The sequence below is a fragment of the Vulpes vulpes genome, chromosome 12 (genome assembly GCF_048418805.1).
Source record: "Vulpes vulpes isolate BD-2025 chromosome 12, VulVul3, whole genome shotgun sequence".
Taxonomy (NCBI): domain Eukaryota; kingdom Metazoa; phylum Chordata; class Mammalia; order Carnivora; family Canidae; genus Vulpes; species Vulpes vulpes.
Window position 1 is genome coordinate 111675435 of NC_132791.1, and position 15688 is coordinate 111691122.

General features: G+C 38.4%; 1 protein-coding gene across 1 annotated transcript; it reads left to right on the forward strand.

Moving 5' to 3' along the window:
• Window positions 1–8996: 8996 nt before the first annotated feature.
• On the forward strand, window positions 8997–9932 carry LOC112920202 (olfactory receptor 10G9). Its single transcript, XM_025998853.2, has one exon. It carries the CDS (start codon window positions 8997–8999, stop codon window positions 9930–9932), a length of 936 nt encoding a protein of 311 aa, XP_025854638.2.
• The last annotated feature ends 5756 nt before the right edge of the window (window positions 9933–15688 follow it).

The window sequence follows — 15688 nt, forward strand, 5'->3', positions numbered from 1 at the left end:
TAAAAATACATGTCATGAGAATAAAAGGTACAGCACATGGAATATATAGTCAGTGGTACTGTAATAGTGTTTATGGTGAGAGATGGTAGGTATACTTGTGAGCGTAGCATCACGGGTAACTTGTAGAATCACTATGGCGTACACATGAAACTAATGTAACATATTATGTCAACTATATTCAAATAAATTTTTTTAAAAAGAGTAGAATCACATATACTTGGAGCCACCTTCCCCTAATGTTAACAATTTATAAGCCAGAATAAAAGTACAAAAATCAGGAAATTGACAGTATCATATTATAAACTCAACTACACACCATGTTGAAACATTACCAGTTTTCCCCCAATATTCTTCTTCTACTCCAGAATCAAGCACAGGATTTTAGTCATTTCCAATCTGTGACAGTCCTCATTCATCCATTATAGTTAATGAGCTTTACCATTGTTTTTGTTTTGTTTTGTTTTGTTTTTGTTTTTTTTAGCTTTACCATTTTGATGAGTACGGGTCAATTATTTTATACAACATCTCTCATGTTGGGTATGCATGATGCTTTTTCCTGGGTAGATTGAGCCTATGCATTTGGGTCAATAATACCACAGAAACTATTTTATATCCCTTCTAGGGCATCATTTCAGGGCATCCATGATGACAGTATGTCATATTATTGGTTATGTGAAATGTCTTGGGGTGAGATACTTTGAGGCTATGCTTAAATTCCATATCCTGCCAAACTATCACTCACTGATTTTAGAATTCATTCTGTATTTTGCCTAAAAACATTATTACTTTGTTAATTTGTCTAATGGTGACTTTAAAGAACTTTTCATTTGATCCTCTACATTATTAATTGGAATTTTTGTAAGGAATAACTGGTTCTTGTTCCCCAGTTATTTACTCAATTATTTATATAGGTAAGGATTCATGCATATTTGATTCTGAGATTAAATAAAATCCAATATGATAATTATTTATGTTGTTATTCAATTGCACTCACTTTGGTTATTTGGAGATCCTCAGTTTGTCACCTCTATCTTCTTGACATGCTCCATCTTTTTCAAAGACTTCCTTATTTCCTAACACAACAAGATATTCCAGGATCCTCTTGTAATAAAAAATTTATATATATATATTGGACATCTGGGTGGCTTAATTGGTTAAGCCTCCAACTCTTGATTTTGGCTCAGATCATGATCTCAGGGTCATGAGATCAAGCTCCACATTGGGCAATGTCCTGGGCATGGAGCCTGCTTGAGTTTCTCCCTCCCGCTGCCCCACCTCCTCCCCTGAATGCTGTCACTCCCTCATTCTCTTTTTTAAAAAAACTACAAATATTGGAAAAAATGGTGGATAAAATGGAGCTTTCATAGATTGTGGGTGTGACTGTAAAATGGTGCAGATACTTGGGAAAACAGTTTGGAATCTCTCCAAAAAGTTACCATATGGCCATTAAGGAGGGCACGTGAAGTAATGAGCACTGAGTGTTTTATGCAATTGACGAAATACTGAATTCCACCTCTGAAAGTAATATACAGTATATGTTAATTAAATTTAAATTTTAAAAAAATTAAATTACCATATGACATGGCAATTCCTCTCCTAGTTAGATACCAGTGTTCTCATGAAACATGTTCCAGGGCAGTCCCAGTGTCGCAGCGGTTGAGTGCCGCCTGTAGCCCAGAGCGTGATCCTGGAGACCCTGGATCGAGTCCCACATCAGGCTCTCTGCTTGGAGCCTGCTTCTCCCTCTGCCTGTTTCTCTGCCTCTCTCTCTCTCTCTCTGTCTCTATGAATAAATAAAATCTTTAAAAAAAATGTTCCATTATAACTTATCTATGATGGGACGCCTGGGTGGCTCAGTGGTTTAGCCTCTGCCTGTAGCTCAGGGCATGATCCCGAGATCCTAGGATTGAGTCCCACATCAGGCACCCCGCAGGGAGTTAACTGGACTTGGGTTTACAACCTATCATCATCATCACGGTAGCCTTTACTCTATGACATGTGACATAGCACAATACCTTCACTTTTTCTGAACTGGTTCCCCAACCCAACAATTTCTCCATGACCCTTTCCATATGAGATATTACTACTTCAGAGAAAAGCCTATTACACAACTGGACAGTTCATATATATTAGAATATTCTTTACATGCAGTTTAAATCAAGATACCTCATTTCCATCATATGGTTCTATCATGGCCCTTTGCATATCAAACTATGCAATAAATGCAAACAAAAACAAAATTTTTTATAAAATTGTCCATAGTATATTTTATCACTTCTGGCATATGAAAAAATCTGGCTAGTAACTGTCAATCTCTCATATTTCTATGTGATTCCTCTTTTCCTATCTCTCGTCAAGGAACATTGCCTGCATATGCCTATTTTCATGAGCAATTAATAGAAGCCCTGGGAATAGAGGAATCATAGACCTTTCGAATATCAAAATAAGAATAGCATAGAAATCGTGTTGCTTAACTTTATTTTACAGGTAATAAAAATGAGTTCTAGAGAGATTAAGTGAAAGAGGGGTAAAGTGAAATGTTCTCTAGAAACTTAGAAGTAAGGATAATCAATTTCTTGCTGAATATTAAAAATAAGAAATTATGGGGATCCCTGGGTGGCTCAGTGGTTTAGTGCCTGTCTTTGGCCCAGGGCATGATCCTGGAGTCCCGGGATGGAGTCCCACTTCAGGCTCTCTGCATGGAGCCTGCTTCTCCCTCTGCCTATGTCTCTGCCTCTCTCTCTCTCTCTTTCTCTCTCTCTCTCTGTCTCTCATGAATAAATAAATAAATCTTTTTTAAAAATTTTAAAAATTACTACATAAGTGATCTAAACAGAAATATAGAAACATAACTTAGTTAAAATGACTATTAGGTCATGACAGCAAAACATATAAGTCAATGCATTTACAATAACATAATATATTATACACTAAAACACAAAATATAAATAACATATTTAATAATACAGAATATTTGTATATCCACTGAAATAAATCTGAGAAAATGCTAGAAGTATTCTAAACATGAATAGAAAACAGTTCTATTAGATATTTAAAAGTATTTTTTAAATGCAGCTCTTTAGGGATCCCTGGGTGGCGCAGCGGTTTGGCCCGTGCCTTTGGCCCAGGGCACGATCCTGGAGACCTGGATCGAGTCCCGTGTCGGGCCCCAGGTTCATGGAGCCTGCTTCTCCCTCTGCCTATATCTCTGCCTCTCTCTCTCTCTCTCTCTCTGTCTCTCTCTGTGACTATCATAAATAAATAAAAATTTAAAAAGAAATAAATAAATGCAGCTATTTAAAAGTTTGTGCTAACAGACATATATTAATGAAATTTGTATTTATTCGTACCTGTATATAAAGGATATGCATATATAGTACATATCATATAAAGGATATCTGAAATAAGATGAGATACATGTATGAATTTAGTATGTTTGGAAGGTAGCATATTCAGCAAGCATACTTGTGTGTGACAAATATTTAATAAGGGAATGTGACAATTAGTCATTTGGGATAAAAGTTAAATTCCCAATTTGCTTCGTTCTCTAATATAAAATTCTAACTAGATCAATTATTTAAATTTTAAAATATGAAGCCACTTGAATTTTAAAATATGAAGTCAAAGGTAGAAGGAAGCCAAAGCATACTGAATATTCAAACTCTAAGCAGTGGTATGTTCTGAGTTTCCATTTTTAACGCTGGAGAAACATTCAGGCCGGTACTTTCCCTCCACTTTAGTTATTCCCACTCCCAAGCCTAGATAACCTCAAAACAAACTTGAAAAGAAAACACCCTCCTAAGAGGTGAAGTTCCATAGAAAACATTACTCCCCGTGGTTCCTTCTAGTGAAGAGTTCAAACTCTAGACTCAGACTTAGGTTCACCCATCAGCTCTGCTGCGGCTGTAACTGGTTGGAGGCTACAGTAAAATTTGTTGTGTTATGGTTTTAGATGTCTTTTTTTTAAATTGAAGAAACATATATTTCTCTGTTAAAAGTCAAACAACAAATGGAATTTTTGATGTAAGCCTTCAGTTTTGTGGATGATGTGTCATCGGCCTTAACGGGAAGAGAAGTCCTTATGTTTGCTTTCATCCAACTTCTAGGTGGTCTGTTCTGGCCCAGAGGCTTATTCAATTCAGCCTCCTCTTGGGCTGTGGGATGTTGAGGTGCCCATGACACCGAGTTTGTTCGTGTGCCAAGTAGAGTTTGTAACTGCTTTTTCCTAGCCCCAGGGCTTCTCCTCCTAAAATAGGTAACTAGACTTTTCTAGAACAATTCTCTTAGGACTATCCTTAGGGGATTTTTGTTTTTCCCTTCACACAAAAACTTCCATCTATTCTTTTCTTCTGAGTAGATTTTTCAAGACCTTCAAACCATAATGCCCGCTTTACAAAATCTAGACCCAATGCCCTTTCTTTGACCCCTTTTCCTGAACTACTACAGTACTTATTGTACATCTCTGCCCCCTTTTCCTGAACTGTACCAGTTGTTTCTTGCTCATTATATTCTCATAAATTTTATTTCTATGCTCAAATACAAATGCATTTCCTTCTCATAAGACTATAAACTCATTTGAAACAGACAACAATGTCACATTTTGTAAGTTACACTGAATACATTTCTGTTGAGTTGAACTGGCTTGCCTCCTCGCGCAAAGTTAGGTGTGCAAGCTTGCATCCCTGCTCTTACAGCAGACAGCAAGAAAAGCCACTGACCATATACATTTCATCTCTGAGAGTTTCTGCTCCATAGTTCTTATTCATTATCATAGTTTTTTTTTTTTAAAAATTGGAATTGGTTTTAGAGACTATAGTGATCCTTTCTGGGTTGCACTCTCTCACATACATTCGAAACAATGAAACCATGTCTTGCAGCCTGTATCCCATAGTCTAGGAATGAAGGGCTTCCACTACATACTAGCAATATTGTCACAAGGAAAACCAACAGGACTGGCTTCAGATCATCATCTCGCAACCAGGTCTATGCCCCATGCCATCCTGCTCCTCATTCATGCTCAACAGTTGTGGGAAAATGCCGGAATACGGTAGCACATACATTCTCACACCACCTCATATGATCTGTTTCACTGCTGTCCATGGAAACACCAGGGGATCTGGTCTATGTGTGTGGAGAGATAAGCTTATCCTTGACATACTTCCCTCAGTTTTATCAAAATGGAGCCCTGTACAACCCACGAAGGCTAGAACTGGTGAGGTAGTGATGCAGTGCACACAAATGGCTCCCTCACGGTGTGGTGGAATTGCCTCCTCAAGTTCAAGTTCATCAACCACTTTTGTTGTAAAAGGTTGAGAACAGGAAATATGAAAAAACCACTACATCCCTTGGCTTCAGTTTCCCGCAGCTGCGTTACAAAATAAGATACACTTCAATATGTCATGTGTTCATACATGCTTATAAGACCATAAGAGTTATGACAGCAATGCAATCTAATATTATACAACTAGGGATAATTATGTATCCTTAGATATTTCCTTCAGCAAAGATATTCTAAATCTCTAAACGACAAAAACAAGTTTGGAAATTTAGATATTTTAAACAAACTTTAAAAGATGGTGGAAGAGAGAGTTGCTTTGAAATGGAGCTTGGGAACAGGTGGTGACCATTTATGGATTCTGGAAAATTTTAAGTTGAGAGTCACCAGTTGTATGTTTATCTGCATTAACATTGAGGAAAAAGGGTCACTGTGTCCTACTTTCTTTTTCTTACATATAAACATTAGTTTCAGAAAGACATGAACTCTTCTCAGGAGGGTTCAAAAAGCAAACACGGTGGGTAACATATGCATGATTATCAAAAACCTGTCATTAGTCTCTTCTTGTTGTTTTTCTGCCCATCAGGGGAATCTGAAGACCCAAGAGGAATTCCATCTCCTGAGACACTTTATCAAGTTAAACTCCTGCCTATCTAGCCATCTTAGTTTCCATTCCTTGCACTTCAACTAGCTGAGTCTTGAATAGAAAAGAGTCATTCTTTTTCACCAAAGAATCATAGGCGTACTGGTTTTTTGAGTAATAACTTGTGAACTACTGCCTTGACAGTGAAAAATTGAAAGAAAAAACTAAGCTGAGTTTTATGCAGAAATGAATCATATACTGTAAGGTGAGTTCTTAAAATAGTAGATTTCTCTTAGTCTTCCTACTTTCCCTTCTGAACTTCTACTGAGATAAAAGATGCTTGGGCATTGTTAGACCTCCTTCCACATTGAGTACCAAGTCTCACTTTGCCACTGTCTCTGTCTGCATCTCTCTGTTCTCTCTCTGTCTCCTCTCTTTGTCTTGTCTTTCTCTCTCTCTCTCTCTCTCTCCCTCTCTCTCCCCACACACACATTCAAAACTATTAAATAAAGACCTACAAATAGAGATTAAATTGCTGCATCATGGGCAAACAAGTCAAACGCTGATGGCTCTAATTGATACTCCCGGCCTTAAATCTGAGGCTATTTGCCATTCACATGATGAAAGGTTCCTATTTGATCTAATCTGAATATGATGTTTTCTTGGGAATAGGATACTACGAGTCAAGTAGAAATGTCAGATACATTTATACAAGTTTTTGAATTCTGATATCCATTAGGTGATTATAATAATTTTGACTCTTATTTATTCTCTGATTTGAAAAATATGCTTTTAAAAACTTTTTTGTATATATACTTGACATAATGTCACACTAAATTTAGATGTACAACATAGTGATTCAACTTCTCTGTGCTTTATGCTATGCTCACCACAAACGTAGCTACCATGAGTCACCACACAACGCTATTGCAATACCATCAACTGTACTTCCTATGCTGTGCCTTTTATTCCCATGACTTCTTCATTCCACACCTGGTAGCCTGAATCTCCCACTCTTTTTCACCCATGAAAATTGTAGCTTTGATTAGCTTAAGCCACATTGTCTAAACACAGCATATATTTTGTCTAAGCTTTGCTGAGAACAGAAATCATGGCTTCTCTCATATTGTGGAGCCAGTTACATAGTCTTCCCTCAAAAAAATAATAACAATAACAGCAATAATAATAAGAATCCTGCACTCAAGACAAGTTTGGATTAAATAAAAAATATCAGTATTGGCTCACCTTTCATTGTACAGGGTCCCACATTTCTTGACATCAAGCTGGCATACATCCTTTCCTCTGGAGTTGGTTCTGTTCTTCCTGTCTCAGTTAGTAGGTTATAAATAAAAGCCATACACTTGATGGAGAGGTCTTCTTTTAGAAGGACATTGCCTAGGGGGGATCCCTGGGTGGCTCAGCGGTTTAGCACCGCCTTCGGCCTGGGGCGTGATCCTGGAGACCTGGGATCAGGTCCCACGTTGGGCTCCCTGCGTGGAGCCTGCTTCTCCCTCTGCTTGTGTTTCTGCCTCTTTCTCTCTGTGTCTCTTTCATGAATAAATAAATAAATAATCTTAAAAAAAAATAGAAGGGCATTGCCTGAATTTATGAATATGAGGAGTGGACGGTGGATAGACAGATATTATCTCAAGAGATGGCAAATTAGAAAACATTCAGATATTTAGGATGGAAGGATATAAGTAGAAAACTGCCAGTGGATTGTGTTTGGGAGGACACATATGAATTTTATGTTCCTGGAGCCTCAGAAAGGATAGCCTAGTGTAAGAGAAGCGCGGAGCCAGCAGTGTAGAAGGCTTGGAATCTTCTGGATCATATGGAAGATTACAAGGATCATGTCATGGAGTTGAGTTTCTCAACCTCTTCTGATAGAATTTCCTTTTTAACCAATTGGTGATTATAGTGTGATACTAATCCCAATACCAGTGATGAAGGTCTCCTCAAAGATTTAGCTTTGAAACTGAGAACTCCCTACATACAAAGAAAATTTATCCTCTCACGCATTTCCCCAGTCTGATAGATGGGTAGACATAGATGGGCAGGCAGATCTGTATCACAAGGCTCAATTTTCTATGATTCATTATCATTTCTTGAGCAGTTCTCAAGTACCAGACATTGTACTAAGGATTTTACAGCTACTATCCTATTTAACTTATCATTTCTCAGCTGGTATTACTATTGCTGAATTACATATGAGGACCCGAGATAAAATTCAGTACTGTAGACTTTTGAAGTGTGTAGTGCTATCAACAATGAAATTCTAGGTTTTTTAAATTGAACTCCAATAAAAAATAAATTTATTTTTAAAAAATAAATAAATAAATAAATTCTTGGTTTTTCAAGTTATCACATGAACTTCGGAGAGAAAATAGAATTCTAATAGCCCCCTGATAGTTACCCATTTATGTCTACTTCTTGTTGAATCTCTTAATCATGGGTGACATCTGAGACTGTGATGGGTTAACACTCTTGATGCATCTGCTACATCACACTTTTTCAGAACAAACTGGAGAGAGGTTCTACTGGCTTTGAAGCAGATGGTCAAGTGGTTAGGATTTGAGGGTGGGTTCTAAAGCTGAGAATGATGATCCCTACTAACAGTCAGCAAGACAGACACCTCAGTCCTAAACTGCAAGGAACTAAATTCTGCCAATGATCTCCACAGGCTTGGAAGAGGATCCCAGCCTCAGATGAAATTCCATTCTCAGCTGTCATCTGGTTTTCAGCCTTGAGCAGAACATCCAGCTCACCTGACTCCAACACTGTAAGAATGGAAATTTGCATTGTTTTATGTGGCTACATTTGCGGTCACTTATAATGCATAACAGAAGGCTAATACAGTGAATACCTAGCATTTTCTACTGCATAGATCTGTGTGGCCTCAGTTTGTGTGTGCATGCCTTTGTGTGTGTATGCAAGACAGAGACAGTACACATGGAAGGATGATGAGATAATTCTATCATCTTTACCAAAAACTTTTGTAAGAAGCAAAGTTGAATTAACTCTAGAATTATCTACCAAGGATGATGTACCATGCCACATGAAAATGGATTTCAGGTTTTCAATTAATGCTGGGTGCCCTCTCTATTCCCATAGGGAGAGACACCAAGGACGTGGAAAATGACAAACAGGACCTTTGTAACTACATTCATCCTCATGGGCCTTCCACATGCACCAGCCCTGGACATTACCCTCTTCACAATCTTCTTAGTGATTTATGTACTCACCGTGATGGGGAACCTCCTCATCCTGCTGGTGATCATGGTGGATTCTCACCTCCACACCCCCATGTACTACTTCCTGACCAACCTGTCCTTCATTGACATGTGGTTCTCCACAGTCACTGTGCCCAAAATGCTGATGACCTTGGGGTCTCCAGGAGGCAGGATGATCTCCTTTCACAGCTGCATGGCCCAGCTCTACTGCTTCCACTTCCTGGGCAGCACCGAGTGTTTCCTCTACACAGTCATGTCCTATGACCGCTACCTGGCCATCAGTCACCCACTCAGGTACACCAGCATGATGAGGGGGAGAACGTGTGCCCTCCTGGCCACCGGCACCTGGCTCAGTGGCTCTCTGCACTCTGCTGTCCAGACCACACTGACATTCCGTCTGCCCTACTGTGGGCCCAGCCAGATCCAGCATTACTTCTGTGATGGACCTCCCATCCTCAAGCTGGCCTGTGCAGACACCTCCGTGAACGAGATGGTGATCTTTGTCAACATTGGGGTGGTGGCCTCAGGCTGCTTCCTCCTGATAGTGTTGTCCTATGTGTCCATCGTCTGTTCCATCCTGAAGATCCGCACCTCAGAGGGGAGGCATAGAGCCTTTCAGACCTGCACCTCCCACTGCATTGTGGTCCTTTGTTTCTTTGTTCCCTGTGTTTTCATCTACCTGAGGCCAGGCTCCAGGGATGCTGTGGATGGGGTCGTGGCAGTCTTCTACACGGTGCTGACACCCCTTCTAAACCCTGTGGTGTACACCCTGAGGAACAAGGAAGTGAAGAAAGCTCTGTTGAAGCTTAAAGACAAAGTAACACAGTCCCAGAGCAAGTGAACACTGGAAAGTAGATGTGCTCATAAAATAAAAAAAGTGATATATTCAGTTATCAACATGCAATATTATTACATGTATGGTTCTACATGGTAATGTTGTTCAAAATCATCCACTCACGAATATTTGTTGCACAAAGTGGTCTGAGGATTTTTTATATCAGAAGTAAAGCTTTTGGGGCAGCCTGGGGTGGCTCAGTAGTTTAGTGCCACCTTCCGCCCAGGGTCCAAACCTGGAGTCCCAGGATTGAGTCCCACGTCTGGCTCCCTGCATGGAGCCTGCTTCTCCCTCTGCCTGTGTCTCTGCCTCTCTCTCTCTCCCGCCTCTGTCTCTCTGTGTGTCTCATAAATAAATAAATAAAATCTTAAAACAAAGAAGTAAAGTTTTACTGATGTTGAGCTTGCTTATATTCTGATTTATCAACTATTGCTCTGTGAATGGTTTATTTTGTTTTCTTCCACCTTATTGAGCTACAATTGACATATACCATTGTTTTGCCTTCTTAAAAATAAGTATTCTGGTTGGATCTCTGACACAAGGGTCGTATTTTTCATATAGCTAAGTTTATAATATATCTTTTTTTTCTTAAAGCGTATCTCCCCAACTTGGGAATTTACACTCCTAGTCACAGTGTCCAAGGACAACAGCAGGTATCAGTGTCACTTACTCATGATTGTAACTGTAAGACTGCTTCTCAGTTTATCAATGGCAGTGTATGGCTCTGTGTGTGTGTGTGTGTGTGTCCCTGTGTGACCACTCGTCTTCATGGCACATCCTGATCATGTTCATTGCTCCCACACTGAATGAGTTCTAAGCTGTGAGCAGCTCCTTATTGCTCTGAGGAGTCAGCCAGGACAGGCTGTGGTGCTGACACGTTCCTCTCAGGAACTGCCAACATTCGCCATCTTGCCAGAGCCCTGCAGGTTCCCAGGTTGGGTGAGGTGGACCAGCAGGAAGGTAAGGGCAGAAACCCCTAGTCTCCATCACATATTCTGACCTGGGTCTCCTGTGCTACCTGACAGATGTCCCCGGTTGGCACCAAACCTTTCCATGCTGGATGCTGTGCCACAGCTGGTGGCGACTGGTCATCTGGCCAGGTCCCCCTGCTCCCACCATCTTAGGGTCTTAGAAATTCAGCTGCCCCAAACTACAACCTGCTGTGGGACAAGAGCACCCCACATTGCAGGCTGGGACCAATGATGTTTCCTACATGAAAGATAAAAATTGAAAAGATATTTAAGTAATGTGTCAACATGAGATTTCCACATATTTCTTTTGCAAATCAGAAAAAAACCCTAGCCAGGACAAAACAGCCTGAAAATACCACCACCATGCGAATCTGCCTGCACAGTACCAACAGATGTGGATAAGTGGTTCCATCACCAGAAAAACTAAGGAATCTTCTGTGGAATACAAGCTGATATTCCTCCAACCTATTCATCTGGAGTATTAGATGCAAAAGTAGTAGCTTTTCAGAACTTTAAATTCATAAAACTAATCTAACTAAAGCAAATTCTGCTGTGACCAATATATTCAGGATGTTAGATCTAAAAGCATTCTTCATATCTCAACTAAGATAACTGTTGATACACTCTTCAATGTCAAAGCAATTGTAATTTGGAAGTCATTTGTGAATAAATGTGCAAGATGAGTGCATATTGGATGTATATGTTTACCATGTGTTAGAAAATAAAATTATTTTGCTGAAACTTAAAAAAAAAACTATTTAATAGCTACCTTGCCCATACTTGTGGGCATCCACATGTAATGGATGAAATGCTATACTTGCATCCAAACAAAACAAATATTGGCTCAAATCCTTTGATAATAATTTTATACTCAGTACCTCAATTTTCCATCTCAAAAAATGACCCTCTCTCAAAAAACTGTTACAAGGATCAAATGGATGTATAAAAGTGGTTTGAGTGATACTGATTCATGATAAATTCCTAATTAAACTTCTAAAGTTCAAACCTGGGGCCACCTGTCAGGTAGCCTGATTCTCAGAATCATTGCCTTCAAACATTATGTCAATGATTCCCAGTAACCAAAAATAGCATTTTGAATGCATGATTGTTGTTTTTTTTTTAAAAAAATAACCTTAATTATAGATTATAAATTACTCTAGCTAATTATAGGCAATGTAATAATTCTGGTTCGTTAATTATTTTGATAAATTTGCTACATCTATATTTACTGGTTTTCAAGGAATTTCACCTTAAAAAAATACCTGAAGCATTAAAATTATAATGAATTAAATAATTGTAGAATAATTCAGAGGCAAAATAGTAACATTATTGAGCTTGGAACATGCCAAGGACTTCCTAAATTAATCATTATAAGAGCCCTATAAAATAGCTTTTGCTATTATAAAACAATGAGAAAATGAAGGCATTCCACATAGGGAACGATGAAATCTGAGCAAATGTCTCATCACATTGTGCAACATTTTGATGTATTCTCCTGGGTTTCTTCTCAAAATAGCAGCCCTGGTGTATTGAACTTATCCCCTGAGGCTTGTTATTAGTGGTGCCATTCCATTTTTAAGCTGAACTTTAAAATATTGTCTGGTAATTATGATGCGTCTGATCGGCTCCTTGAAGCTTTATCTTCTGAGTTCACTAGTAGTTAACAATGGTCTGTTTTATAAAAGTAGTAAGTGAATTATAAGGAGTAAATAACTAATTTAGGAAAAATCAGGCTCAAATCCAGAATGAAGAGGGGGACTTTATAATGATCCCAATGCTGATACATGACTCCTACTACCTCAAATAAATCATCAATGCAATAATACCTTCAACAACTGAAATTAGGTGACCCCTCTATTTAATATACAGGAAACACAGGGCATGAGCACAGTATTTGTTCTCCAGACCTCCAGACTCCACTGGGAGACACATAAGTAGATAAAAAGAATCTTCTAGTGTCCTAGAGTATATATGGGGTGCTACAGAAAACATCATGACATCTAACATAGATGAGGTAGTCCAGTGAATTACACCTAGAAATAAAGAAAATAGCATATACAGATAACTAATGCTTGCTTCAACCACATAACTCATAATAATTAGTCCATACAGAGTATGAGTAATACAAAGATGATTTCAGTCTATGTGTTTTGGAGTCTGCTCCACATTCACAGAGCTTCTGTTTTCCAGGCCAAGTCATAATGCATGTTGACTCTTTTAGTTCTAACAAGTAGAGAATTGGGACCCAAGAGATTAAACCCAAGGCATTTCACATTTCTTTTTATTGCCTGACAATCTTTATATCCAGACCATGCTCATGTATTGACCATGACCTGCCCACTCTCAACCACAGGAAGGCCAGAAGGTATAATCCTGCCATGTCCCTCTGGTAGAGATGAGGATGTGTTAGGTGGACTTCACTAAGCAAGACTAAGGTCTAACTCAAATATTTGCAGTCTGATCCTATTCTTCTCACTGTGGGTAAAATTGAGACAAATGCATATCTTTTCCTCCTTGGTGGAATGGGAGGGTCATATCCTTAATCAAAGTTGTTACTATCAAGTATTTTCAGAGATCTTGTTCTCATATTTGGATACTCATACTATCGAAGTGACCAGGGAGGGGGTGTACATATTAGATCAGAAAAGACATTGGTGAAACCCTACAGATTCGGTATCACTCTATTCCTCCGTCTACCCATAGTCAGAGCAGGGGCTGTGGAAAGCCATAGTAGAATTTTGAAAATATGGAAATTTGTGCAGCGAGTCTCAGGGAGTCAGATGCCCTGATGATAGCACTAATGATCATTAGATACAAGTAGATGGCAAGGGCTCCTGTGGAGTGAGATATTAGTATGTAAGACATGCAAGAATTTCTAGTTAGTTGTCCTCTAAAAGCTGCCTGCAGGCTGTATATTCACATATGTGTCAATGTGATATGAAAGTATTTAAAATCATTAATGAAATGTGACCAACCATTCATAGGTGAACAATTGTAAAATCAACACAGAAGAGTAATGTACAATGGCAGCCTGCCACGTTAATTAATCCATCACTGACATGGGCCAATTTTCCCTGTGACCTCAGCTCTCTGCTGGGTCCAAGGAAAGCTTTGATTTTCAACATGTCCCAATTTGTCTTGTTTTACAGAAGGCAAGGGACAGCTTCCAAGCCTTTTCTAATACTGGAGATAAAACCAGAAGTCACTAATCACAACTTCTTAAGCTCAACAACTGAACATTTTTAATGATATAATATTTATTCAGATTTGTTTATATGTCTGAGTTTTTAAACTTTCTGATCCTTCCTATAGCTCAAATACTCCTTTCAGGATGAATTTTATTATTATGTTGTATATATTTAAGTTACTAGATATGGTTGTAGTAGTGGTAAAATCTTTCTATTTTTTTAACATCTCCAAATATCATTATTTCACACATAGTTGATAGTTGCTCAACACTGAATTGTATCTATGTTTATTGAAATATAGTTGACACACAATGTATAATAATTCAAATGTACAATATATATTATTCCACAAGTCTATGCATTATGCTCTGCTCACCACAAGTATAGCTTCCTCTGTCACCATACAACCCTGTTACAATTTCACCGACTGTACCTCCTATGCTGTGCCTTTCCAATCCCATGACTCATTCAGTCCGTACTTGGAAGCCTGAACCTCCAGGTCCCCTTCGCTCACTTCGCCCTCTTTCCAGCCCTGCCCCTCTGGCAGCCACCAGTTTGTTCTCTGTCTTTATTAGCATAAAATTCTTGATTGACATTTATCTTCTCACACTCTTTGCACTTTATGTCAATATTTGTCAATTTGTATCATTGCTGAGGCTCTGTCAGCTGTTAAAATATTTCACTGAAGAATAACTTACTAATACCAATTTTCACAAGTCATATATTTTTAAACTGTTTCGCTACTACAAAAAATCTGGGATTTTAATATCTTCCTGTTAAATTGATTCTTTTTTTTTTTCTTTTTTTCTTTTTTTTTTTTTTTTTAGAGAGAGAGAGAAAAAAAAAGGGTGTACGGTGGGGAAGGGGCAGTGGGAGAAAGGGCCAATCCAAAGTAGGCTTCACCTCAGTGCAGGGCCCTATGCAGAGCTAGACCTCATGCCCTGAAATCATGACCTGATTAGAAATCCTGAGTGGATACTTAACTGACTCAATCATCCTACCACCGCAAATCGATTCTGTTATCTTTATAAAATAAGCTTAATACTCACCAACAAAAACAAATGTAATCTTGCATTCGTGACAACATGGTTGGATCTCGAAAGTGATACGAGTGTAATTAAGTGATATAAGTCACAGAAAGAAAAAATAGCATATGATTTCACTTACACGTGGAATCTAAACAACAAAACAAACAAATAAGCAAACAATAAAACAGAAACAGGCTTAACAAATAGAGAACCAAGGACAGTGCCAAATTAGGTGCAAGAAATAAAGGTAAAATTTTCCAGTTATCAAATAATAAGTCACAGGAATTAGAAGTACAGAAAATACATAATTTTCTGTGATGACAGATGGTGACTACACTTATCCTACATTTCCTCATGTAGATCATTGTCAAATCACCATGACTAATATAATATTGTAAATCAACTAGACTTCAATAGAAAAAAATTTAAATATCTTTACATTTCTTACATCCTACCTTAAAGTTCACTTTTTTTGATACGAATATAGACTTGGGTTTTTTCCTGGTGTTTTTGTGGCATATATTTTCCACTCTGTTTCCATTTGTAAGTTTCCATTCTTTGTATTTAATGAAGCT